Here is a 27,297-nt window from a genome sequence, read left to right on the forward strand (position 1 = left end):
CATCACTGCAGCCGCCACACCAATCTGTCTGTCGATCTCCGGCTCCCTTCTCCCATCACTCACGAAGAAGACCCCGAGATACTTGAACTCCTCCACTTGGGGCAGGAACTCATCCCTGACCCGGAGTGGGCACTTCACCCTTTTCCGGCTGAGAACCATGGCCTCAGATTTGGAGGTGCTGATCCTCATTCCCGCTGCTTCACACTCGGCTGCGAACTGTTCCAGTGCGAGCTGGAGGCCTTCACCCGATGAAGCCAACAGAACCACATCATCCGCAAAAATCAGAGATGAGATTCTGAGGCCACCAAAGCAAAAGCCCTCCGCCACTTGGCTGCGCCTAGAAATCCTGTCCATAAAAATTATGAACAGAACCGGAGACAAAGGGCAGCCCTGGCGGAGCCCATCACCCACTGGGAACGAGTCCGACTTATTGCCGGCAATGCGAACCAAGCTCTTACAACGGTTGTATAAGGATCGAATGGCCCGTAGCAATGGGCCAGACACCCCATACTCCCGCAACACCTCCCACAGGACACCCCTGAGGGACACGGTCGAATGCCTTCTCCAAGTCCACAAAACACACGTAGACTGGTTGGGCAAACTCCCATGCTCTCTCAACTACTGTTGTTTTAAGCAATAAATCATGTTTCTGGAAACTGCCAGATAAAATGAAGGTTTCATAAAACAACGTGTATTACTCCTTTCACAGAGCTCTGCAAACTGGCTCTAACCTGAATAGGAGTGGGGTCTCCAGTACACATTAGAGTAATTAGACAATTCAGTGTCCTAAACTGGCAGATTTATGACATGGCAGTGGTAAAAGACAGATTTTGATAGTTCGTGATGGGGGTAGTACACACAGTTGCAAAGGCTTCATCACAACCTTGGTTTAAACAAGTCATTTATATTTATTCCATAATGTTGTATTGGATCAAAAAGTGCTTTTCCTCATGATCATTTCAAAGCAACAAGAAGGTTTGGTGGTGTATAGCTAAATGTCAGTATATTTTCACTACAAATGTGGAGCACGTTGTATGGACTGATAGAAGGAACACACTAAGGTGGAATTACTGAATCAATGTCTTGGTCACTGAGTTTGACCCATTGTCCTTTCTGCTGTCTCTCTTTGGAGCTTTGCTAAAAAGCCACCCTGAATCAAAGTCATTGTGTAGATGACGGTGAAGAAAAAAAGAGAGACAAAAAAGAAAATAAAGAAAGCTGCATCAGAAAGAGGCTTTTCACAAATATGAAAAGGAACCGACTTACAGTTGGTTGATAAAACAGCCTTATCCCCCTGGACTGTGTGTGTGTTTCCATTTGGCTGCTTTACATCTAATGGAGCTTTTCAGTTACTTAGTCTCTTTTTAGCAAATGTATTCACTTTTACATCCATTCAATGGCCTCTCTCTTCTTTTAGGACAAAGCATAAAATGTGAGATGTTAACTAAGGCCGAATAAAAATGTCCCTCCCCTCTGTCTCAGTTCACATCTCTAGGTGTCTCGGTTTCACACGCGTACATAAGCATACGCGTTCACACTTTGTATATACAAGGCTGTACCCTGCATATGTCCGCAGTTTAGTTCAGTTTTTAAAAAAAAAAAATGCATAAACACATTTTTCTTTGTCTCAACATAATAGATTTCTCCAAAGTGAGCAAAATTAGCACGTTTGGTACCTTTTAGTGGAGGCGCTGGAAGCTTCCTCCTCTGATGGCGTGATGAGTCCAGGGTTTGAGGCTGTAATGAGAATATTACCATCGCTCATCTATTATAGTTCATTAAAATCAACAAACCAACCATATCTGACCATTTCTTTATTCCAACAACCATTCATTACTATATAAGCACAGACAAGTTCATCAGTTACACCAATACTCTTTAAAGACATTACATATGGCCTGAAAGTACAAAAAAAAGTGCAAAAGATTAAGCGTGCAGGAAGGCCAGTGAGTACCTTAGACTTTGGCTTGAGCTTGGAGAAGCGATTGCAGACAGTCACGTTCAGCCCAGCCGTTTTCAGAGCTGATATTCTTGCCTCAATGTTTGATATCTTAAAGCAAAAAGATGATTTTTTTCAAGAGAATTTAAGGATGGGATGTCTCAGGTAATAGTTCTTCTTATCTTTGTTCAGGGTTTAGTAAGACTATAACATATGATTAGCAGTATAAAGATGTGTGCAAACAGTCATCGATCCTCTGAAGTACCTGCAGTTCAGACTGCTGGACTTGAGCAGCCGCGGTAGCCACTTGATCTTCCAGGAAGGCCAGCTCTTGGTCTGTCGTCCCACTGCTAATACTGCGGGCGCAGTGCTCTAGGTCTCCCAGTGCTCCCTCGAGGCCATACACCGCACCAGCAGCAAGATAAACCTGCACAGAAAAGAGCAAAACCTTTAGTTCCCATAAGCACCACTGGTTCAGGAGGCAAAACTACTGGGTGGAGGTGCTCTCTAGCTTACATTCTCCTCCATTTTGGTAAGCCTCTGGTCCAACCTGCGGGTCTCAGAGCTGCTGGATATGGGAGAAGCACTCATAGACTCAGAAGGGGTGTAGCTCTCGCCTCCCGCCTCACCAATCAGGTCCTCAGTAGCATTCAAAACCTTTAGCACCTCCGTGGTGATGCTGCAGAGCGAAGCCGCTGAGCACTTCTGCTCCAGTCAAAGAACAAATAGAATTAACAGACCGTTTGAATTCAAGTGAGATTAAAAAGAATTCAAGTGAAATGTCCAGAAACACTGGAGTCAGAGAGAAAACCTTATTACTCACACTGTTAAAGAGACTTAATGTGTGAGAAAAGCAGAAAATGTCAAGCAAGTACATCTAATCTGTAAACATCACCTTAAGGGCAAGGGCTTAATGTAGTGTAATACACATGAAATGATAATGAAAAATATATTTCATTTCGAGAGCAAGGGGATGTGACAAAAGGCAATTATGCAACTATTCAATTTTGGAACATTATGCAATCATTAGCGCTGTAAAAACATCCCCATTTCAAAAATGAATGTGAGCCAATAAAGATAATGCGGCATCATGTTTTAATCAGCTGCATTAGCCCCCTTTGGTTTTCACACTGTAAAGCCTTAAAAATAATAATACGTGAATAAAAAAGAACATTTTGCAGGTGACAAGTGCACATATATTTGTCACTCTGGTCGCCTAATTAATGTTTTGTGAGGACCCACATCTACACATGCTTGACCTGGATAAGCAGTCAGAGGGTGCAGAACAGGGATGTGAGAAATGGGGTAATGAGGTCTCAATACAAAGCCAGAGAAGTGAGTCATCTTCAGTTGTTGTTGTTTTTTTTCTTAGGCTTTGAATTGGAAAATGATGGCACTGTGGACACACCATCTCTGGTCACTGAGCTTCAGGAAAGCAATTGCAGTTTGGATGTGAAGCTGAGGATTGGATCATTACTCAAAATAATCTAACATCTGCCAGTAGAGGAGATAAGATTGTCGATTGATGCCTCGGCTAATCAGGAAATGGAAATGACTTAAGTCAGCTGTGGAGATCTCTCATTTCAGCCAAACCCAAGCAGCCTGCCTCCAAATTCATGTCAAATAATGTGACAAATAATGATTCAAAAGTAAAGACGGTGAGTGAAGAAAGTTGCCGTTTCATCCTCTTGAGCTCATGTAAACACTGAGCAAGAATAAGAAATAGCAGTAAAGAGAGAAAGATGTTATTCCATAATGAATGAATAATTTGCTGAAGCTTTGATCAGTGGGATCGGAAGTACATCGATCCCTCTCGGGCACAGTGTGACAGTCCGAAAAGCCGGATTTTAGCCGGAGAAGGTAAGTGATGAAAAAGAGACGAGATGCTGGTTATCTTTTTTTCCTTTTTAAATCACTATCGATCGATCTTAAAAAAGAATGAGACGCAGAGATGGACACAGTGAGGTATCGATTTGGGTTGGTCAAAGGAGGAGTGGAGATGTGCTGATCCAGTTCAAAGAAGTAGGCCATCACCCGTCTGATCAAACAGTCATCACAGACACTGATATCTCACTCCTATCAATGAGGGAAGTTGATCCTAGTACATAAAAAACAAAGAAACTAGTTTGATGCCTTTTGAATATAGGAATATGTCACACACAGGGAAGATAAATAAATAAGGAAGTCAGATTGGCGTACAGGAATAAAAAGTTGTTGTTCAACTTTTTTTCCTGTATCGTTCCCTCTGTGCATACACCGGCCCAATTACCTTCTCCACCCTGAGGGCTAATCTCTAAAGCCTCAAAGCCTCAAATGACACCACCTGTGTCCACAGCAGTGGTTCTAGTGGGGATGAGCTCATAAGGGCATGAAAAGTAATGAACACAGGTGGTTGATATTTTGTGAATCTGGGATTATTTATTCAATATTCTTTGCTTTATGTCTATTTCTGTACACCATCCAGACCCTTACCTGCTGAAGATCACGTACGCTGAAAACGCTGTGAATTAGTACGACGGCAGTGAGCTACTCAGTTTTCATTCGGATTCATTTAATAAAGGCAAAACACTAGATATCGCTTCAAAAAGGCGCAAATATCACAGCTATGGTCGCACGTTTTCCTCTATTCACATCGCACTGAGCCGTCCTGGCGGATTTGTAAAGGGAGCTGTGAAAGCTATCAGAAATAGATCACACCAGTACATGTGTCATACAAGCTGGAAGAGGCAAGCATTACTCATAGAAGCCCTTAGAATGAGTCTGCTTAATGATCAGCATCGACCCTCATGCCTCAGATGTATTGTCCAAGTGTGTGCGTGTGTCCCATCTATCTGACTTTGTGTAGTTATTGATTTCTCAGTGCTGAGTTGATTATAAATGCAAAAAAAAGCAACTTTAAATATCAGCTGGAACAATACTTTTGACATAACGGATTGTAGTTTTGACATCTAGTTATTTAAAGTTTATTTTACCTGCCCAATAAATGTCAAAAGTCATACATTAAACAATAAAGATTTCTGATAATACGCATACTTTTGTAGTGCACAAGAAATCAAAGTAATTTACAGTCTTAAACAGAAATGTGAAGAAACGAATAACCTTCAGAAAGCCTGGAAACCTACTGCTCAACACACAGTCTCGCCCCTTGGAAGCAAAATGAAGGGATATGAGGGGTTTGCACAGCACTGTATGGACTGATAAAGAGTCCAAAAAATTAGACCATTTTAATCATATGTATGCAATCATAATGCAATTTACTACAGTGCATGTAAATAAGATATTAAGGTCATAAATGAAATGGGATGGCTGCAGGTTTGTGTATCCTTGTGCATGACTTCCAACTACATCCTCTTTCTAGCCCTTGTATCTCACCTGCTGTAAGACAGAGGAGAGCAACTGAAGCCTCTGAAGTTGCTCCAAGTCATTCTGTCCCACCTGACACATATGCACACACAGAAAGCACATACACATTTACCAGGAACACACAGACCAGACAAAAAACTCAAAAACAACACAGCAAACCAGAGAAAACATGGGATGAGGGACAGATAATGACAGCACTGATTGTCAGGTAAATAACACAGGAGGTTGTGATAGGAAATAGATTTTGAAGGCACAAAAAAAAAGAATTTAAAAGCTTACAAACAGGCAACAAACAGACTGCAATGCAAGCACATGCAGAAGACGATCTGCGGATGAAAATCAAATCTTGTGTACATCTCCCCACCTGGTTGTTTGACAGCGCCCCCTCGTGGGAAGAAGGGGTAACAGCAGGCGAACTTGCACTGGATCCACTCCTTGCTCCCACTTTCGGTCCCGCTTCCTTCTCCGCATCTCGTTTATGTTGTCTCTTACTCTGCCTGTTGGGCTCTCTTTTGTCTCCTCTCTTTTGTTCCTGGTCTTCCACTTTCATATCTAAACTCTCGCATGCCTTCTCAAACCTCCTCTCCCGACTTCTGCCGTCTTCTCTCACCGAGGGACTCTTTATTAGCTTCTCGCTTCTTTTAATCTCTTGTCCGTTCACTTGTTCTACTGCTTCGCTTGCTCTCTCTCTTGATTTGTCACTCACTCGCTGCCTCTCTCGCTCTCTTTCCTTTGGCTTCAATTTCTCTCTCTGTCTGTCACTTTCTTTATCCGTCTGCCTGTCTGCAGGCCAGTTTGTGCACTCTTCCTCAGATGAGCTGCTGTCTTTGCTGTTGGCACTGATGACCAGCTGACCAAGTCTAGACTGCAGCTCCCCTTCTAGGGGATCTCTGGTTGTGGATCCAGGCCCTGAGCTACTGGATGAGAGCTCTCGCCCCAGGGTCAAGGAGGGTGGCTGAGAAGGGCTGGGGACCGGTGAATTTGGCGCCAGTGTGTCCAGGTCCTCTGGCTCAGTTGTCATAGCATCTAATTTGAAGGCGTCTGGTGCAGCTGTGGCCACTGATATAGTGTCAGATTTTGGCTGTTCCTCACTTAATCCCCTCTTCAGCAGGGCGTGGAGTAGAATACCACTGTTTTCCTTAAAGGTCGACATGTAAAATCAAAAGATAATTGTAAAAATCGAGCAGGTAACCTATATTTGCAGATTTTAAAGACTAAAGCCTAACCCTAAAGAGCAAAGTAGCCTGAACTAGAGACCTTCATTTGGTGCCTTCTAATGGTGAAACAATGCTTTACAACCAAGCCGAACAGCCCCAATAAATAGATGCACAGATGGATTTTAAAGTGAGTTCCTTTTAACAACCAATAAGGAATCACTAAATTTTACCTGCGCTAAGGGGTAGACGGACTGTGGATGGCTCTGGCCTCCAGTCCTGTTTTGCTCTGATGATGACTCCCTCTTACTCTTCCTGCGTCGCCGTGATCTTCTGACGGGATCACTTTGCCTCTCCTCTGCCTCGCTACTGTCTCCCATCACCTGGGAACAGTGACAGGAAGTAAACAGGTGCATGTGCCACCGTTACATATCAGATTAAAGCTTTCACATGATAACATGCTTTTTTCTTTCTAGGACTGTCTTTTGTTATCAGGTTTTAATTGAACGCAACTATTATTTCTGTATCTTTGTCGGCTCATTTGAGGCCTCTGCACCAAGGACTGCAAGTAAAAACTCACGTATCTTTTGTTCTCTATTGTTGTCTCTACTAAAAAAAAAGAGCTAACTGGGGGGTGGGTACTTTTCACTTAAGGAACATGGAGTCTCTTTTCAGAGTACAAAAAAAAGTGTAACAGGGAGCATCCCCAGTTCTACAAAAGCAGTCATGACCTTTTAATCAGCAAATAAAGAGCTGTTGAGTAATTAATTGATATAGGACTTTAAGACTGATAGCAATACCGATATTTGGTAAAGCCAATACTCTGATATATCAGTCAATATTCTTTCTTTCTTCCTTTTAGAATCTCCCTAAAATTTCTCATGTGTGATTCTTCAGTTATGCTCTCTCCTGCTCTGCTGTTGATCAGCAGGTTGTTGTGCTTGTGATGATCTATACACGCATTTCCAACAGGCAAGTTGCAGAGTGCCCTCTGGTGGACAACATCAACACTGATAATATGGTTGAAAGGTGTTTGCAGATATTATAATTATAATATTTGCAGATATTAGTCCACCAACTACTTGGTATGGCTCTAAAATTCTCATTACAAAGGACAATATTTACATCTGACTTTGTAGAACAGGATAATTCAAAGACATCACCTTAGGGTTAAAGTTCACATCCAATGACTCTGATTGGACTGGGTATGGAGAAAAGTTCTGCTGAAGGTGTTGGTGATGCAGCGGCTGGTGATGAGGGTGAAGGTGGGTATCCGGTGGTCCTTTCTTCCTCATCAGATTGTGGGGTGATTTACGGGGACACGCAGAAAGCACTGACGAGGCCTCGGAGTCTGAGTTGAGAGTCTCTGTGTTGGTGTACTGCCCCGAGGATGGTGAGGTGACCGGGAGATGCTGAGTGTAAATCCACTCGGGGTCGTGCTGGGAGTCCGTGTAGTAAGTCTCATCTGACAGTTTGCGGCGAAACTGCCTCAGCGCTGCACCCCAGCCACCTTCATCATCCTCCTCTGAGTCAGATCCCATCTCGTCGTAAGCGGAGACAACGCCAGACTCCTTTTCCAGCACGCTGAACAACAGGCTCTTCCTCTTGGTGAGCAGGCTGGGCCGAGACAGCTGGGAACTGTGCAGAGCAATCCAGTTGCCGTCTGGACTCTGGAGCACTGAAGAGGCACCTGGATGAAAATCACAAGCAGCAGCAGGAAGTATAGAAGAACGGAGTCAACTGCAGGGATTCAGAGAGTACTAAATAAATTCAATATCCATACTCTCAATAAAATTATATGAGGCTAATATAGAGCAATGCATGGGGTAAATTTCTACAAATAATTTGTATGTCTTTGTATGTATGTGCATCTTTACGACATGTAAAAGTAAATCTATGGCCTTTGTCTAAAAATCTTTAAATCTATTCAGTTATGCATCTACACAAAGTTATATTTAAACTGATAAAAGCGAAATGGAAAGCTGCTCAACCAAAAAGAGTCTGTGAGTGTGACTTTTACTCGAGTTATCCAGGCGATCCATGCTCTTCCAGGTGGGTAAAGATGTGGCCGCCTTTGGCTCCCTTTTCAGAGAAGCGTATTCCTGCAAGCCGTCGTTGCCGCCACCGGCCTCAGCTACCTCCTCCTCTGGACCCTTCTCTGGGGAGTCGTCACTGGTGAGAGAGAACGCTGACCGCAACCGCTGCAAGAACAAACATTGACACACACACAGGTAAATACAGAGAAATATGACACAGATCCAAAGAATGGTACACAACTCTGTTGACAAGTTCTTTCCTTTTTTTTAGTTTTTTGTTGACAGGAAGTTCAGACAGATTTTTAGCTGAGAAACAGAGATAACTGGCACTTGGACAGAAAATATAATATCCATATATAGTAATTAAGTAATACACATAAGAGCATTTGGTCCATCTGGACAATTCACTTCCTGTCCAGCAATAAAAAAAACCCCTAAAACGTCACTACTATGCCGGCTGTAATTTACCATTCTCACCAGCAGGTGGAGCTATAACACTGAGCAAATATCTACTAAGCAGTTCCTGTGATTCTTTCTGTGTGAAACAAATAAAAGTTATACATTTACATTAGATCAAGATTTTAATATACTAAATCACTAGTCCTTTATTACTTAATTTTTGTGTATTGTGTATTTTTGTGTAATATTTGTGTATCTGTGGAACAACATAATTTACATTCATGAGAGCTTTTTGGTGCATTTTACATTTGGCAACTTTTAGGAATAGTGTCTGATCTGTACTCTGGCGTCAATTCGAAAAATAAGCTAAGCTAAGCTATACTTTATTCTTCTCCCAAATTTGAGAAATTAATTGCAGAATTAAACACACAAAAATTCCTCTTTAAAAAGGGTGGGGTACAACATTAAGGTTTAGTGTTACACCGCGTAAGTACGCATGTGAGTGTAAATCTGCATGCTTTGTCTGTCAGTGAGTGGTTTTGTAGAGAGCTGATAAACACAGCTTATCCCATGGCAGGCAGAGCAGTCGAGGAGGATCCCTGCGTATTTCACAAGACTTTGATCTTCACTGAGTGAAACAGCAGGAAACTGAAGGCAGAGCCCCGGGGAGAGCAGCCTTGATGCTCTGCACACACACAGGGCGATGACAAATCTCCAGGAGTCCTTGGTGACTTGTAGTATGAACCCGTGCCAGGTTTGTGTACTATTGATTTGCCTATGTGTTCCTGTGTGAGGACTTGCTGTAGTTGGCATATTGTACTATCTTTTTTCAAAAAAAAGGACCTTTCCCTCAAACCCTCAACAGTAAGTAAACTCTTCCAGAATTCTCCAACACATCATTAAGAAAAATTAGTATTAAAAAAAAAAAAAGAGTGAGGAAAAAAATACAGCTTATATTAGGAAATCTAATCGTACTACCTAATTTCAAGTGACTGCATTCACAGTTATTAAAAAAAGAGAACCTGTCATCGGTGGGTCACGTACAGAGCAGTATGTGATCCATGCTACTAAGAAATCACACACTGTAGTGCCTCTTAGAAGTGTCTCATTGGCTATGTCCTTCTTTAATATACCGGTTATGCTTTATCTGTATTTATTCTGCATGTTTGTTTTTGACTTAAATAGAGATGGCTGAATACGGCAGCATGACATGCTCCATATGTCCCAACAGTTTAGACTGACACAGGGACTCACATAGAGAGAGTAGGAGGTTTTGAGCGGGTCTTGTGGTCCTTGTGATGAAGTGTGAGGCTGAGAAGGAGAGGGCAGTTCACTGGGCTGGATCAGAGACTGAGACTGAGGCCAGACAAAGTCATACTCTGTCTGCATCTCTGAACGCTTCCTTCTCTGGATGATCTGAGGGAAAAGAAAAAGAAAAAAGGAAGTGAAGAAGGCGATGAGGAGAGAGAACATGACAGAGACTGTGCATACAAGCTATGAGGCGTACACAACAAGCTTTTTAAAAGGATGAACTAGAATAATAAATGCACAATGGAAAACAGAAATGCGCTCGTACAACAGAATTTTATGTTTAGCCATTAATAATTTTTAAAGCGATGATTTAATTTTCATTTAAATTTTATTGTAACATTATGTGCTGAAATCTTCAAAGTATTTCATTTCCAGTGAACTGATTTCCAACACGTTTGACTTTAAACTCAAAGGCAATCAAACAACTGCAGATCCTGGCTCCACTCACTATCTGCATGCAAATTAAATGCCATGTGTAAAATTAAAGCAGTTGTCACTTGAATTTTAAAGTAATTTATGCAGATTTTGACACTCTAAATTATCATTTTCAAAGACCTTCTGCTCTTTTCTTGCTTGAAAATTATTTCCTGTGCCATATTTCACTAAAATGTTATATAAGTGCAATGACTTCTGTTTGAAATTATAGAGTAAAAGCGTAATTATTTGTCAATCCATTTGTAAAGGGTGGAGAGGAAAGGCATAGCCTGAAGTGCTACATTTTTTTTTTATTTTGAAAGATTTTAGCTGCAATTAATGCTTCCACATAAAAGAGACGAATAAACCTGCAGTAAAGTAATACCTACTTTTTGTACAATGGTTGTGGCGAGTTCTTCTATGAGCTCCTCTTTGTGGTCCCGCAGATACCGAGCCTCATTCTGTTTCTCCTACACACACACACACACACAGACACACACACACACACACACACACACACACACACACACACACACACACACACACAGACACACACACACACCATATTCAGTTCAAAGTGAATGTGAATTACCAAGAGAGAGTCTGTGCAAAGGTCTTTGCCAAAAACCATGACTGTATCCCGCTGATACTGAGACCAAGAGGGAGGCAAGAGAAGAGGAGAAGTAAGAAGCCATGACAGTGATATAGGGGATTGAAAATATGGGGATGGAGAGCAGGAAGGCAATACGAAAGCTCTGAAAAGTGGGGGGAAGAAAAGAGGAGGCAGAGGACAAGAGAGGGAGAGGAAGAAGGGGAAGAGAGGGATGTCTTACCAAGCTGTCACTGAACTCCTCTGCCTTAGCAATGGCCTCCTCTATAGCCTCCTCAGCAACACGCAGGGCGACTGTGAGTGTCTCTGCCATACTGTGCCCTGATAACACAACACAGCGCACACAAGAATAAATGCATGCATACATGTATACACAGTTCCCTTAACCTTCCCTCACCTGTGGATGGTGATAGTGATCCACTGCTTCGCTCCAGAATGAACTAGACTACATAGAGAAAAGTAATGGGCCACATACACGTTATACCTACAGTATCGACTTGAAACCCATGCCACAAAGCTCCCGGTGCCCAGCTTTTGTGCTGATGTTAATGCCAATGGAGATTCGGTTCTATGCTGTTATTGAGTAAGCAAAGCGTCAGAGACTTTTATTAAGTCCATCAGCACTCTGCACAGAGAGACATAGACACCGCTTAATTAACTTTACACAAACCACTCTCAAATTCAGTCTTTAAACGGCCAAATTTTTCAAACGTTTGTAAAGGCGCACTGCATGGCTAGTGCTTGATTTTATAAATCAGCGGCAATGGGACTGAAAAGACCTGAATCCAAAGATTTAGAGGAGTGGCCTAATATTTTGGTCCATTTGGCGCATTTAAATGAATATTTCCTGAAATTTCCTACAGACATTCATAGTTTCCTAGAGCCCTAAATTACCTTATTTGAGCTTTTTGCACAAATTTTAGTTTCTAACTATTGCAGCAGTCATGCCATTGAAATTAGACAGGTGCTTTCTATTGTAAGGTAAAGACCCTGCATTAATACAGAGAAAACCCCAGCAATCGGACAACCCTCTACGACTAATTGGTTGGCAACAGTGGGAAGGAAAAACTCCTTTTAACAAGAAGAAACTGGCGCCGTCTGCTGTGACCTGTTGGGCACAAGGGAAGGGACTGTGGAAGGGTGCCTTCTGTCCCAAATGTAATTATAATAGCTAATGGTTAAACACAGTGGTGTAGAAACACAAAAAAAGAGTGAAAAAGAGTGAGTGAAGAAGAAATGCTAAGTGTTTAATGGGAGCAGCCTGAGACCATTGGTGCATAATTAAGGTAGGTTTTCAGGGTCACCTGATATAGTTCCATCTCCTTTATCAAAAAGGAAGTTTTAAGCTTAATCCTAAACACAGTCTGTCTCCCAAATCCAAACTGGGAGCTGGTTCCACAGAAGAGAGTCCTGAAAGCTGTCGATTCTGCCTCCCATTCTACATTTAAATACCCCAGGAGCCACAAGTAAACTAGCAGTCTGAGAATGAAGTGCTCTATTGTGGTGATATGATACTATGAGGTCTAAAAGATAAGATGGGGACTGATTATTCAAGATATTATTCAAAATACTAGATTTAACAGGGATCCATTGAAGGCAAGGTAATATGGGAGAAATACGCTCTTTCTCCTTCTAGTTCCTATTTAGTGCCTGCTTAGTGCTGATGTTGCTAGGATGCTGAAATACAAACATCCTTTCAAACGATTTTATTTAATGTGTACAACGACCCTCAATTTGACTCATACTACGATTATTTTACCCTTGCTTTAAATCATCATAAAAGAGCGCAGTTTTGTTGGCATTTCTGACACACCTATAAACACAAATACACACATACACACATTAAGCATATGGTATTTTTTTTTCTGCGTGGGCCTTTTAGAAGTTGACATTATCTAAATGGCAGATCTTGATCACTGCACACAGCAGATAATTACCAGTAAACAAACAAAATTGGGTTTGTTTATTGTCAGCCGCATATCTTGTTAGCATATTTATCCATTTATGAAAGCGTACGTGTAAATATAATAAGCATCCACAAGAAAATCTGCTGTCTGTGGTGAGCACAGGGCGGGAATTTTATTTATGTGCACTTTTGCATGAAAGGAGGTTTATTTGCATTTGCATCCAGGAGATATAGAAAAGCACAAGCATGCTGATTCTACCTGTGGCTGGAATTACTCATCTGCAGTGCCACAAAACGCCGCCCTCCCATCACCGCATCCCTCACCTTCGCTCTGCTTGTAGAAGGCGGAGTCACTGCCGCAGACGCTGCCATCGTTGTCGTTGCTTCCCTCGTGAACGCTGCTTTCTGAAACACAGAGGCCGTGAAACGAAGCCTTCAGATAAAAGCTTTCAAACACAGCCTGTCACAGAACTTCAAATATCCTGCGTGTATCATTCCAGAAAATATAATCGCCGCATGCTTTTTTTTTTTGTTCTGTCACCACGTTAAAAGTAGGTTACACTGCCAATGTCACCAAGACCTCTTTTTCTACTCTCGTCAACTGGATTCCCAACTGCACTTTTGTCATCTTGTCAATTTGTATTGTTTCGCTTCTTCGACTCGGCGCCATTTCCCAATTGTGATGTTTAAAAGAAAAAGAAAAAGAAATAAACAAAAATAAGATGACAGTTGAAAGAAAATGACAATTCATCTGATAATTCCCTTTGCCTTTCAAACAAATGACATGTTTTTGCTCACCAAGGACATTTTCTCTTAAGCATCACAGTGCAGTGGTGTGTTGTTTTTCCTGTGTGTGTTTTGTGTCTAATTCAGGCCAACTCTCTTGTGAGTCTGTGCTATATTTGTGCAGTTATCTTTTTTGAGCAAATTCCTAAAATCTAGAGTTACAGCAAAAGGGACGTTCCTGTAACTCAAGATGGAAATTTGACAGGTCTACTTAAAGAGCTGTGAAACCCCAGAGAAGGAGTAGTAGTTACTATGTGCCCGCCTTCAAAACCAAATATTCCCTTAGTGGCCCATTAACTCCTGTTAGATATCTCCCCTGTGGTTCCCATTTATTGTGGCCTTTCACATCAATCTAGCTGTTAAAAAAATGAAAAGGGAGCACGTGGACATGCAGATTTTAAGAAAACAAACTGTCAGATGAGACCAGAGAGCTCTCTGGGTGAATTTCCAACTTAGCCTCTGATATAAGTCCTTCTCAAACATGAATCCTGGCTCTTTTTCCGTCTTTGGTTTTCACTTCAGCTTGTTTCCACTTAGCACCCGGAGCCAAAACAAAAACCAAACTTCTACTCAAAGCCTAGGCTTTGTCCCAACATTTCAGCCCCTGCTGCTAACAAAACCCACAAGCAAAACTAAATTCCATGATTCCCACTCTTGGCCCGTCTCCTATAGCTTCTGCCGTTAATCTAGCCCCGATGCTGCTCCTGTTGGACGGGCTGCTGTCACTGACTAAATACACAGAAGCAGCAGAATGTGCCCGATGGTTTGGTGCAAGTCTGCCACTCATCTCTGCCACAGCTAACTGCAACACTGCCAAGAAAACAGGCAAACCATTACAGAGCCATCACTCTTTCACACTCCAGTGTTTCTATTGGATGAAAGGTGGATATCTCCCCTGAATATGTACATTTTGCAAGGAGCAGCAATACGTCTTATAAAAGCCTTTCAGCCCAGGTTTAATGGGTCCTACGGATGAAAAAAGGAAGCCAAGTAAACAAAAAAAAAACCCCAAATCCATCAAAATTACAGAAACAGCATTTTCTCCATTCCCCCATGAGAGCAGCAGTAACAGAGCCAGCTGTCAGCCGTGCTGTACTAGTCCAACTCTACAGCAAGATGAACTACTGTTTGTCAAAGCTCTGCAACATTATAGTGCAGAGCCCGAAAGCCTCTAAACTGCTATATTACTTCTTTCTGACCCCCAGAAAAAACAATGTTGAACGTGCCTCTACGCACGGCTTTAAAGTCGCGTTGGCCTCACTCTACTTTGAGGAGTTGTCATAGATTTTGCGCTGCCTCGTGCATGTCCACCTGTAAGCCCAGTTCTCCCAGTTGCAGTAAGGTATAACAAGTCCCCAAACTATTACATGCTCCACACCTCCTTTCCTCCTCCAAAGTTGTCTCACCTTGACTCACACGGAGTCCAACAGAGTGGTACTGTTCTCGCTTGGTTAGAGCTGAATTATAGTTTCTGACAGTGTGGAAGGGGACAATAGGTGGGGGAAATTACCTGCAGCTGCTCAGGACAATGTAGACACAGAAAAGACCGCTGTCACAGAAAGTGACATGCCTCACAAGAATCACACAGACACACACCGACTGGTAGGAAAGTGGGTGGAACTGCACGTCGACACAGAGGATGAAAATCTTTCTTAACCTTAATGGAAGCAGCCTGGAGCACGCTGTCGTTTATTCAGCGTATATTCATCACCGACGAGCACTTTACAAATTTAACAAAAAGTGCCTCCGCTCGCGACGAGCTGCAAACACAAAATTGACTTATCGCATAATAAAGTGAATACGGCAAATGTGTTGGCAAACAGTTGCTTATTTAACATTCCCCTCACCGACCGTTGAACAATATATCTGTCTTACTCCATTTGTAATGCTCTACTCTGCTCACCAGCAAAGTTGGGAATGTTTTCAGCAAACAGTGATTGGCTGGGTAGTGAATGCTTGATTTTTAACCTACATTAATTTTTCAAAGCTCATTTCACGGAAAGAGTCGCCTGCTGCGGCTTGGAATTAGGTCGAAAACAGCCGTGAAAACAAAACAAAAAATTTTAAATGAAAGGCACAATTAGCTGGACAATTTCTAAATAAAAAATATACCTGGATGTCCGTTTTAAATAAAGAACATCATTGCTTCTGATATTTTTGATGCCAAAAATAATTAGATGTTGTGAAATTATTCATATCACTAAGCTTTGCAGCATTTGTATAATGACAGTGACCGCCAAAGAGGGTTTACCACACCATTGTTTTATTTTCCATTCTTCCGCTCATCAGTGAGTCACATGTCCAAAGCAGCTTTGTGGCTACTGGGTAATAGGACACAACAGAGTCATTAGTTTGCTCAGAATGACACTGATATCCATCATTACGTTTCCTTAAGGGGACAAATCAACCTCATACTGAAAATCTTTATATTTGAAGGTTGTTTAAATGTTTGGGGAAAGCTGAGATTTAGGCTAAGGTTAGCTTTACTAGTAGTTATTTTTAGGGTTGGAGTAAATCTCCAGGAAATGGATGTAAATCAATGTGCTGACCTCTGACATAATGAAAAACAACGATGCACGTTTGTCACTTAAAATCCTTTTTAAATCCTTGGAGGTGTTTTATTCTCATTTTGTGCTATGAGACACTAAAATATGGGCTACGTCTGAAATCACTGTTTTGTTCACTCATTCACAAATCTCTACATACCTGCATAATAAGTATGAATAAGCAGGTGTGGGCACTGCTGAAAAATGAGTCATGTGGTGTAAGGTATTTCCCCAAGTAACCTTCCCATATGGAAGAAGTGTAAAATTTTTCACCCAATTTAGCTGAACTGGAGAGCACAATACCAAAAAAAAAGTGATGCAGATTAGAAGTCAGATACACTATTATCATCATCATCATCATCATCATACTTATAATGATCATACAGTATGTCTGTATATTTGTTTTGTATCTTATATCTGTCTTTATGCTTCTGTATTGGTTATTATGTTATCTGACTTTTAGCCCGGAAGGTTTTTTCTTTGAATTTGGTTCCTTACTGTCGTAGTAGAATTCCTTGGTCATGTATTACATCCTCTGTTTGTAGCCTGTCTACATTCTAGTTCATTTTCCTTTTGTGAACCTTTCCTGTCTCCCCATTCGTGTTCCCATGTCTCTCTGGCTGTCAATATCCCTGTTTTGCCAAGTGCGCGTGTCATAGTCTGGTTCTCAGTATGTGTGTGTTACTTCCTGTTTTATTTTGATAGTCCCTTGTCTTGTGTTTGTGATGTTCAGTCTGTCAGTCAGTTCAGCTTGTTGTCAGTCTGTCAATCAGTTCCTACATCGCCCTATTATAGTTATAAATTAAAATGATAGTTTCTTGTTTTCATGGTCTTTTGCCAGCAACAAAGTTAAGTTCACCTCTTTCTGCTGAGTCCTGCATCCAGGCTGCTACTTTCTGCTAATTCTTTTATACATGTTTGTGAAGGCACACTAAACAGCTAGGGACTGAAATGCAAAGATTAAGAGGTGTGTTCCAATGCTTTTGTCCATATAGTGTATAATGGATAAATACAATACACTACATAGGCTAGTATGTAGTAGTATAACTCCACAGTATGTGTAACCAGTTAACTACACAGGCGCTTCAAATTACAGCTGCACAGACAGAACTAGCATCGTTATTGACTTTTCTAACTGACCAGTTGAGAGCAGTTTACTGTATAATTAATAGCTTTGGTGTGTTTGTGGAAACAGATGTTGACACATGAAGGAGGATACAGAGTCCACACAGAAACACTGTCTGAGAGGCTGCAGTGTGCATCATACATCTTCAGCTCCAAAGGCTGAATTAATACAACCAAATGAGGCAACATTTGCTGAGTGTTGTCAATGGCAGTGTGAGAATAAGCCAGAGGCTCAGAGCAAGAGTCCCATGTGAACAGTGTGAGTTGGCGACCCTGCTGATGACGTTTAAATATGCAAAGTATGTTGCCCCCGGAGACTGCTGACTGAAAATGTTACCGTGCTACAACGCTGATAGCGATTTATGACTGATTTATGAGCAAACGCACTAAAGTAAGATTGCAAAAATAGTAAATAATATATTTGCTAAGGCATACACCACTGTGAACACACTGATTTCTGGATTTCGCCCAAAGAACGTCTATGCCTACAACCTTAACAAGCTGATGGATGTAGCTAGCATATTGCTTAAGAACCTCCTTGTCCTTCTAGAGTGCTTCAATCTCCAACCTCTTTAATGCTCCATATATATGACAGAAGCAGTGTAGAGTCAGATTTTATTAAATTTTAAGGCATTACAATTAGATGAAGAACTTAATCTAGTTCATGCATTGTCTTACAAGAACAAAACCGTGTATGGATATTGAATAATATGGTTTAATAGGCCACTGCGTGCAGCAGAAATCCAAATTCTTTGCTGTGTTGGAATAAAAATATTGAATACAAAAGCAAGCAGAACTGCATGCTCTCATAAACAATTTGGGTTATGTTGATTGAAATAAATAGAGTGTCATAAAACAGACTATGTGGAAAGACAGAGGAAACAAAAGAGAGTGAGGGTGCATGAATAAATGAGCCAATAAAGCTCCACTTAGAGCATTCCTGAAGTGCCAGCAGCAGCGGCAGCAGGAGGAGGAGAGTCTGGGCCGTTTCCTTTCAATTACTATGCAGCATCTGGCAGCACATACAGTCTCATAAACAAAGTCCTCAGAACAATGGCTTAACTGACAGAGTGTCTGTTCACATCATGAAAGCCTAGGTAGTGAAGAAAAGTAACGTTTATTTATCTGTGAGAATTTGGCATTTTACTTATTTCCTTATTTGAGATTGTGTCAAAGTCATTTAAATCTATCATGAAATGTAAGACACACGATGTAGGGTGTTTGATGAAATAACTTCATCCAGGTGGGGCTTCTAGCACCGGGAAGCGTGTGGGTTCATGCGTGATGAGAAATTAATTAGTATCGGGGCAAACACGGCCTTTAAAGTTCAAATGATGGCGGCGAGCAGTAAAATGAAGGAGAAAAATGTTTCCACTAATTAACTGCAGCTTTCAATTTTTTTTTTCACTTCTGAAAAGCAACCAAAGCCACCTGCAGACCGCAATTACTTAAAAGGACTGACTTGATGACTTGAAGCAAGCAGCCGATTGGACTAATCTTTCTAATGCAGGAAACAGGTCACGAACAATGCTGTTTAATGACTCAAGAATGCAGCCCCGAGTCAGCGAAAATGCTCATTTGGGAGAAGAAGAAAACATTAATCCCACACAAAGCAGTGCATGAAAGAAAAAGATAAAATATGGCAGAAAATCTTAAGAGGTTAGACATTAGTGTAGGAGTAGTTGAAAAGAGGAGTGGGATGTAGAAAAACTACTAGAAATAATACAAGGTGGTATTAAATCCAGGGGCTAAAGATCAGACCTTTCAGTGCATCAACACACACACATACTGCATCTAAATGAATGCCAGCAGATGCAGTTGACTTGTTGACACCACTAAAAGTCCAAGCCTTGTAGTTGTTTGCTTTAAACGTCAGTAGCTCTAGGCTCCCGGTTAACATTTTGCCCTCATCTTTGCACACATACAGAGCACTGTACTAAGAGTCACCAAGCTTTCAGCTCAAAGAGCCCAGCCAATCAAAAGAAAAGATCCCACAAATGCCAATAAATGATTTCCATGACTGTCTGGTGGAATAGCTTTATCATAAAAGGTGCAAAACAAGGTCTCAAATGAGGACAAATCTCTTAAAAATAAAAAAAAATATATAAAAATGATCCAGGAGACCCTTGGGTTTTGTTACTACATTTCTCTTCTTCTGCACTATTTTAGCAGAACAGCACGAAGACAGACTCAAGGTCACTGTTCACATTGTCCTGTCAGTGACTCACTAGATAAGCTACATGTAACCTACTGCATAGCAGTTCGGTGCTGAAGGTTGAGACTTTAAATCAGTCAGTGGACAGAAAAGGATCAGACCAGACCTCGTTCAGCAGCATTTAAAAGAAGTTGCCTCATGAGCACATAAAATAAAAGCTGAGCCAATGTAAAGCATTGTATTTGAAAGCAATCTGCTGTTTGCATGGAAACACATTCTGTATTATTGTAGCTGCGCTGAAGCTTTTTATCACCACATGTGAATTGTGTGAATCCAGTTTTGCAATATGCATCACATTCAAAAGAATGAGAAAAAGAAAAGAAAAGAGACTCAGAAGAGAAAGATTTGCACAAATGTTTGCAGCTACACATCAAACATTTGGAGTTACATCAGGTTTACTCACACGCCTGCTCCTCTCTCCCTCAACTTTCTCACTACTGAGAACTGAAGGTGATACGATGCCGGAGGATTTCTCAAGTCACTGTTACCTTCCTCGATAGGTAAGCCTCCCGAGCAATTGAAGGGATGTGACAGCGAACACAAAAGGCAGGAGAAAAGTAGGACATCAGTAATCCTCCATTTGAAATGAATGAGATTTAAGTGTCAGAAAAAAAATTCACCATTCCTGCTCTTGATCTTTTATAACCAACTCACTGCGCTGCGTTTCATGGCAAATTTTATGATGTTATACCATAAAATGAGACTGGAGAGGCAGGGAGATATCTATAAACATTACATTGTGATGGAGATATTTAATCCAAAGCTAATCTGTCATAAAAAAAATTGCCAATGGCCAATATCCAACATTGGCTACTGCACTTAAACCAGTTTACCACAGTGGAACAGAAATAGATTTTAGAAAGAAGCACAGCTTTCGCAAAAGACATGAACATGGAACAATATTTATTTAAAGTAGGCAGCCACTTTTTTAAGCACACCTGTTCGACTGCTCAACAGCAACTCGACAGGAAGAACCTACTGACACCATCAGATACAAGCGTTTTAATTTCCTAAGCTGCAAAGCAGACAAGTGGCTTACACTAAACTAATTTAGAAGTTTGAATAACTATGTTTGACAAGGTACTAGCAAGATGCCACAATTTAGATGACAGACACCTTTATTATGTATAACCAAACACCTAGCCGTGCTCCAGCTACAAAAAAGTTGATTACCAGCACGTAAAGCTCAATAACATCACATCAGGGCTGTGCCGCTGGACAATGATGTCAGGGACTGATGATGGTCATTTGCTCTTCACACACTACTCTCCATTTAATCTTTACTTATTATTCATCTTTGGCTGTCTTCTGCAGTGTGTCTTTTGTCCTGACGTCCTCACATCACCACCAACCAGTTACAGCAGATCATCTGACAGGCCCCTCCCTGAGCCTATCGGAGATTTCCTTCCTTCCTTTTCCTTCCCACTGTCACCAAGTGATTGCTCAAAGGGCATTGTTTAAATGTTGCCGTTTTCTCTGTATTACTGTAGGGTCTTTACCTTACAATATCAAGCACCTTGAAGTGGCTATTCCTGCTGGTACTACATAAATAAAACTGAATTGAACTTAACTGAATTGATGAAGGTGCCTGTGCAGACAGAAAGGCCCCAGCCAGATAGATCCAGAACACAGGAATCCTCTTATCCCATCATGGAAGTGGCCAGTGTTGTTTCGACAGGTTTGAGAATCAATGATTACGTAGCACCGCAGTTCAGGTCATTTCAGTGGGAAGAAAATGACCGAAGACAGAATCTGTGGGCCCCCTCCCACACTGTTGTTAGTGTTTCCAACCTTGGCGTCAGCAGTTTTGTACTCCTGCGTTGATGCCAGCTTGGAACTGATTCTTGATATTTCATATCAGTATTAAAATTTAAATGGATTCATACTCTGTCATGTGCTCTGTGTGCATAAGAGAAAGAAGTGCTTTCCCCTCTAGCCTCTTGCCATGACACTATACCATATCTCTGCTGTTTTCTGTCACATCTAATAGCCTCAGTTTGCTGACATGTAGGCTCTTATTCGCTGCAAGAGTTTAATACTAAAATGTTTAAGAGAGACTAATGCACAATTAAAAACAACCGCTGCACACATTTCCTTTTATTTGATGCTATATTCCCCATCAAAAGCATTAATTACTAATTTAACACACATCCAGATTAGTGCTTTGCATCTGCCGATCCACTTAATCAGACACTTGGATCAGTTCTGAGAAAAGCAAAGAGAATAGACGGATGGATGATTCCCTTTAAGTCTTCTATCTGTTGTCACTGATATGCGATTTGCTCGTCTTCAGAGAACGTGGTCACCAACACTTCATCCATTCTTAATGCGAAAAAGTCCCCAGGCGCCACACTGATCACGCAGAGCAGCACTCGTATCCTTCCGTGCACACACAGACTATTGCCACAAAGGAGCATCGCTGCCTTCAACAGGAAAACGTGGACGTGAAAGCACAAAGAGCATGTTCTGTTCCTTGCGTGACCTTCTCTTTGTCCTCAAAGAGAAGGTCGCACTCTCTCTTTGGAAACACGATAGATGTAGAACAGTCACATCACTCCCACCGGCCGTCATGGCAGCTGACATTTCACACTCGTGTGGAACGGATTTCACTTTCAGTGGCCCCTCGGTGATGAAATATTTAACATTCTTTTCTATGAAAGCAGACTATATTTCACATATAGCCGGGGATGGTTTATGAAGCCGCTTTTCTGTATGCATGAAGAAAAGAGATTATTAACATTCTGGTGGAGTTTCTGGGCTACATAACAAAAACTTATTTTTCTCGAAGCAAAACAGACCAAATGAGATGGTGCAACATCGGCTTGTTAATGAGCAACATCTTTATAATTGATCCCCCCACCACCACCCACCGCAATCTATTGCTGATTTACTTGCTGATCTTATTATTCTGTTGAAGCTCAGCAGTTCTGATGTAAATCGTGTTAATCTGTTTCCCTTATAAACTTGTCAAAACACTTGACATTAGCAGCCAAAAAGGAGGTTTTAGGAGCAATTTTCTTAAAGTCAAAGCCCTTACTTTTCTCAGCTTTAGCTCTGTCTTTTGATCATTTTTTAAAATATCTTTTGAGTTAGTTTGACAGAACACAAGATAATATATTTAATACAAACACAAAAATGAAATATAACCTCTGACAGTGAGGACATCCACAGCTCTCCTGTACAAGCCACTAATATCCAGACACACACACAGAACCTGAATGGCCTGCACACGTCACAGCATATCCATATCATATGGGCAGTCCGTTAGCCAGTTACTGGGAGTGGGTGTGAGTGGGTATTTGAGAATTGGAAGCGGTGTAATCTACTGGTTGGTTCAGGCAAGCTGGAAGACCATGAGCAGAGTCACATAATCCCTCCTCCTCCTCCTCCCCAGATGGAGGAGAGGAGAGGACCCAGTGCAAGCAGAATGGGGAGGAGGATCGATGATTACAGGGGAGAGAAGTGGAGAGGAAATCAAACAACTAGAGGTTTACAAGGATGATCATTTTGTCCACTCACATACCAAAATAAAAGCTACAGTCACAACAACCAAAAAAATAAAAACCATGAAAGCTTTGTACTTCTCCCAGAAGGACACCCTACTGTGAAAATGATAGAAATGAACTGCAAAATGTCAAACATGCGTGGAAGCCACTGAGTAACTGCATACTTAGTTTTGTTTTTTTTAAGAATAAGATTGATGCACAGAGTGCGGATGTAAAAACAAAACAGTCCCATCAAAGCTGTGCGATCAAGCTTTAAAAACCAGCATTTTATTGCTTTTAATAACACCATATAGTTGCTAAACTGAATTGTCACCATGTTATTAGACATATAGACATTAGACATGCAATCGTTGCTCTGGACATCATACTTTTAGATCTTTGTCATGCAGAATTTGGCCAATCCCATTAAAAGGAAACAACAATAACGCCACAGTAATAATTAATGTAAGTTGCATTGCAGGCTGTAGTACTATAGCTAAAGTCCTCTACTGTGTGCGTTACATAGTTGCAGATATAATTCCTTCTGGCTGTGATATTCATTGTGCCTCGCAAATCACTTTAGAAATTCCAGACAAAATAAACTTGATGTATTCCCTAAACATCTCAGCTCATCTAATCGTGCCTCAACTCTGACCTGATTTATCCCCTCTGTGTTCTTTTCCTCCATTTAATCCCATGTACCAGGATATGAAATAATGCCTTGTTGTCAGCCACAGGGTGCAGCCCGATCATGGTGCAGCCTGGTCAAAACAATGTTACGTGAAGCAGAGGAAGGCTGGGAGAAAAAAAATAAAAATGTTTTGGTATATACAAGAAGCAAAGTGACCTGAGCCTGAGATTAAGTGGCAGGACATTTCCGGGGGGTAGCTTAACCATGACCATTACCAACTCCAACACTCGTGAGCACCAGCAGCAGCAGCAGTGACTCACCCACTTGCACGAAAGGCCAGTTCATAGGTGCAGAAGTATTTTCAACAAAACCAAGAGAGTCATTTGAGAGACTAGATTTCTCAAAACAACTAAAGAAGAGCCAAAGGATGCGTAGCGGCGAGTTTCGCTTGAGCTGAAGACGTGCATGTGTGTGACAAAACCTTTGTTACCGATGACAGAACAATTAGGCAACTCATTACACGAGACGGCAAAAACGCGTGAAACAAAGCGAGTGACCATTTAACAACGCGGACTAATGAGCAATCAAGTGAGCTTGGCTGCGTTTACTCTTAATGTCTGGCCAAAACCAAGAATCTCAATTTTTTTGATCATCTTTCCAGCAAACTGCTTTAATCACAGCGAGATGCGGACGCTGCCAAAGAAGGATTGTATCTAAAATCAAAATGATGCCGAAGGGAAAAATCACAGGGTTAAAAAAAAAATATGGCAATAAAAAAAAGCATCATAATATGCAGGAATGTACTTACCTGGGAGATCAGAGAACGTTCCTCTCTCGATGATGTGCTTTCTGTACAGAGTCTTCAAAACCTTGGCGCTGCCAAACCTCTTGAAGCGACTCTTCACATTATTGTAATACCATTCGAGCGACTGCGTCTTCAAAATCCTGTAGGAGCGAAAGGAAACACGACATTGAGTCAAAATGAACAGATGGCAATAAAAGTGGTAGGGTTAAATTTCACTATAATCACAGCAGGATTATAACTTTGAGCTTAAGCCAAAACAATTAAATCTGCATAAGATGAGTATCTTCTAATAATTACAGAGATAGGCAGGCAACCAGACCTTATAGATCAATTAAGAAATGAATGGATGTATTTCCCACTAAAGAGTGACGCACACAGGACTGTGGATCTCTGTTTTTGTGGACTTTTCATGTGTTTTAATTTAAAGCAAATTGGCTTTTCAAGGGCTTCTTCCTCTCGTTATGTGTGGGCTGTATAGAAGCTACAAAACTGTTTGAGCAGCACTGTCATGCAGCATCTTAGCAGCGTCTTGTGTGTTTGACAGCAGTGGATGCTTGCGGTTTTCAGATCTGTCGTCACATCATTTTTCAGCCCTTTTCTTATTTCTTGATGCACGGACCAGTGTGGATGCTTGAAGGGCAGCCAGGCAGACCTTAGCAGAGAGCAGATGATTACATAAGCAGTAATTCATAATGGCGAGGGTTATGAAAATCCCTCAGAAAACGCGCTCCCTTTGCGCCAGCGTTGCATTGGATTGCATGAAACTCTGCCAACTTTGTGGTTTATCTTGCAGTCCCTCCTGCTCTCCTCGTGCTTTTCCATGCCACTGTCACTCACATGGGAGGACAAGCAAAGACATATTCACTGTTCAAGCAAAGAAAGCCACATAAACGCACTGTATACATCATAGTACACAGTTAGGGCTTGTATGTTTCTGCCTTTGGAACAGTCTTCACAAAACAAATCATCATAAATGACGAACATTTCCTTTGTAATTTGTCTCAACTCAATTTCATTTGTGTGTGTGTGTGTTACAACATTTTGTGCACAAAAAAAAACAGATACATTAAAAGCCTGTGGTACATAATAATTGATTAATTATGCTTTGACAACACCAAATCAGCAGTGGAAAATATCCCCCAACAAAAGTTCAATAGTCTGCTTTTTTATCTTTAATATGAATGAACAGGCTTCAGGTCTGAGAGCCGGGGCTGCGGGCACACAGTTCTCTGTGCATATATGACACCATGCTGCACATATCGTTGGCTCTATTTCCCATATTATGAAAGAGCAAAGTGAGAGAGCTCAAACAGACATGACAGAGTTTTTTAATGCGCGCATGTTGGTGCTTCTGCTCAATGAGTGGACTGGTTGGGAAAAGGGAGGGTGAAAATAGCTATTCTAATAAAGGGATGTGGTGTGTCCCTGAGGCTACATGGTCTGCCACATCCATCCCCTCCTCCCTCCTTTTTAACCTCCCTCCGCTGGATTTATTATCCTCTGCCTCTATCAGCTGGGCTGCTCAATGGGCCTCAGCTCCTTAATTTCATGCCACGGGGTCAACCCAGTCAATTTAATGGTGGCTACCGAGCTCAAGTAAAAAGGCCTGGCTCTTTTTCATCTCCATATGGGCTCGGGGAAGGCAGTACAGACATGAATCTGCGAGTGCAACGCAGTTATGAGCTGGCATCATATGAGGGAGCACTACAAATAGGGTCCATTTCTGAAATGAGCTGGTGCATCGGGGGCAATCTTTAAAGTGAAGGAAATACTGCAGGAAATGAAAGTGCTGCAAAGCAATGGTGAAATGAAGTTGTATGCCTGAGTAGCATCTATGTATAGAGCAAAATGAAAATAAGTATCACTGCCTGTCTGCTAAACCCCATGGCCATTTGGAATTTGTCACTACTGCTATGCCCTACTTTCTTAAAAGCCACAGTACTACCTGGAAATGTGGATTTTCTTTCTGAAATTATGACTGTTTAACACACTAATAGTTTCCACCATAGTCAGTTAAACTTGTGGTTAATTAGAGTATGCTGCCTCTGGCTTTCTTTAAAAAAAAATCTGTCCCCTTTCAAAACATCTTCAAAAAGGCATACCGAAAGTGCACCAAGGATATTGACACCAGACCAATAAGACTAACACTGATCATCTCAGAGTGAAATTATTCTCTGGGAGAACGTTGATGCTGTCAATTGTAGATATTACTTGGACACATAAAATCCACATAAACTTTGTTGCAGACCAACAACAATAGAACTTCTTGGCAACACTTTGTTGCATTGTTGATCCATTCAAAGAGTCCAAATCTTTGACCCAGACTTTAATCCAACCAAGCACTGCAATAAGTCTATGAAAATCCCATCCATGGACTGAGACCCAAAGGATCCAGTGCCGATGTCATATTAAATGTTTAAACTCATAAATGTTACTATTTCATTAAAAAAATATGCTAATTTAACATTTTATATGAGCAACACATCTCAAAAATGTTTGGAAGTAGGTTAAGTAAGTGGTACTAAAAAGAAAACAGCTGGAGGAACATTTTGCAACTAATTCAATTAATTCG

General features: G+C 41.3%; 1 protein-coding gene across 3 annotated transcripts in view; it reads right to left on the bottom strand.

The window, feature by feature from the left end:
- Positions 1–27,297, bottom strand: part of LOC120741314 (myosin VIIA and Rab interacting protein) — a 128,346-nt gene that overhangs the window by 3,631 nt on the left and 97,418 nt on the right. For 2 of the 3 annotated variants that reach the window (XM_040044115.1, XM_040044114.1), the window contains exons 4-17: positions 24,729–24,865; positions 13,457–13,537; positions 11,450–11,547; positions 11,006–11,086; positions 10,146–10,307; positions 8,477–8,657; positions 7,620–8,146; positions 6,690–6,839; positions 5,667–6,440; positions 5,312–5,374; positions 2,456–2,644; positions 2,205–2,366; positions 1,955–2,050; positions 1,677–1,737 (exon numbers count right to left, since the gene is read on the bottom strand). In XM_040044115.1, coding sequence (XP_039900049.1) covers positions 1,677–1,737; positions 1,955–2,050; positions 2,205–2,366; positions 2,456–2,644; positions 5,312–5,374; positions 5,667–6,440; positions 6,690–6,839; positions 7,620–8,146; positions 8,477–8,657; positions 10,146–10,307; positions 11,006–11,086; positions 11,450–11,547; positions 13,457–13,537; positions 24,729–24,865 — 2,762 coding nt within the window. The remainder of the gene's footprint in view (positions 1–1,676; positions 1,738–1,954; positions 2,051–2,204; positions 2,367–2,455; positions 2,645–5,311; positions 5,375–5,666; positions 6,441–6,689; positions 6,840–7,619; positions 8,147–8,476; positions 8,658–10,145; positions 10,308–11,005; positions 11,087–11,449; positions 11,548–13,456; positions 13,538–24,728; positions 24,866–27,297) is intronic. The other variant, XM_040044116.1, reaches the window with a different exon arrangement.

Source organism: Simochromis diagramma, unplaced genomic scaffold (assembly GCF_900408965.1).
Source record: "Simochromis diagramma unplaced genomic scaffold, fSimDia1.1 OVJJ01000602.1, whole genome shotgun sequence".
NCBI classification, from domain to species: Eukaryota; Metazoa; Chordata; class Actinopteri; order Cichliformes; family Cichlidae; genus Simochromis; species Simochromis diagramma.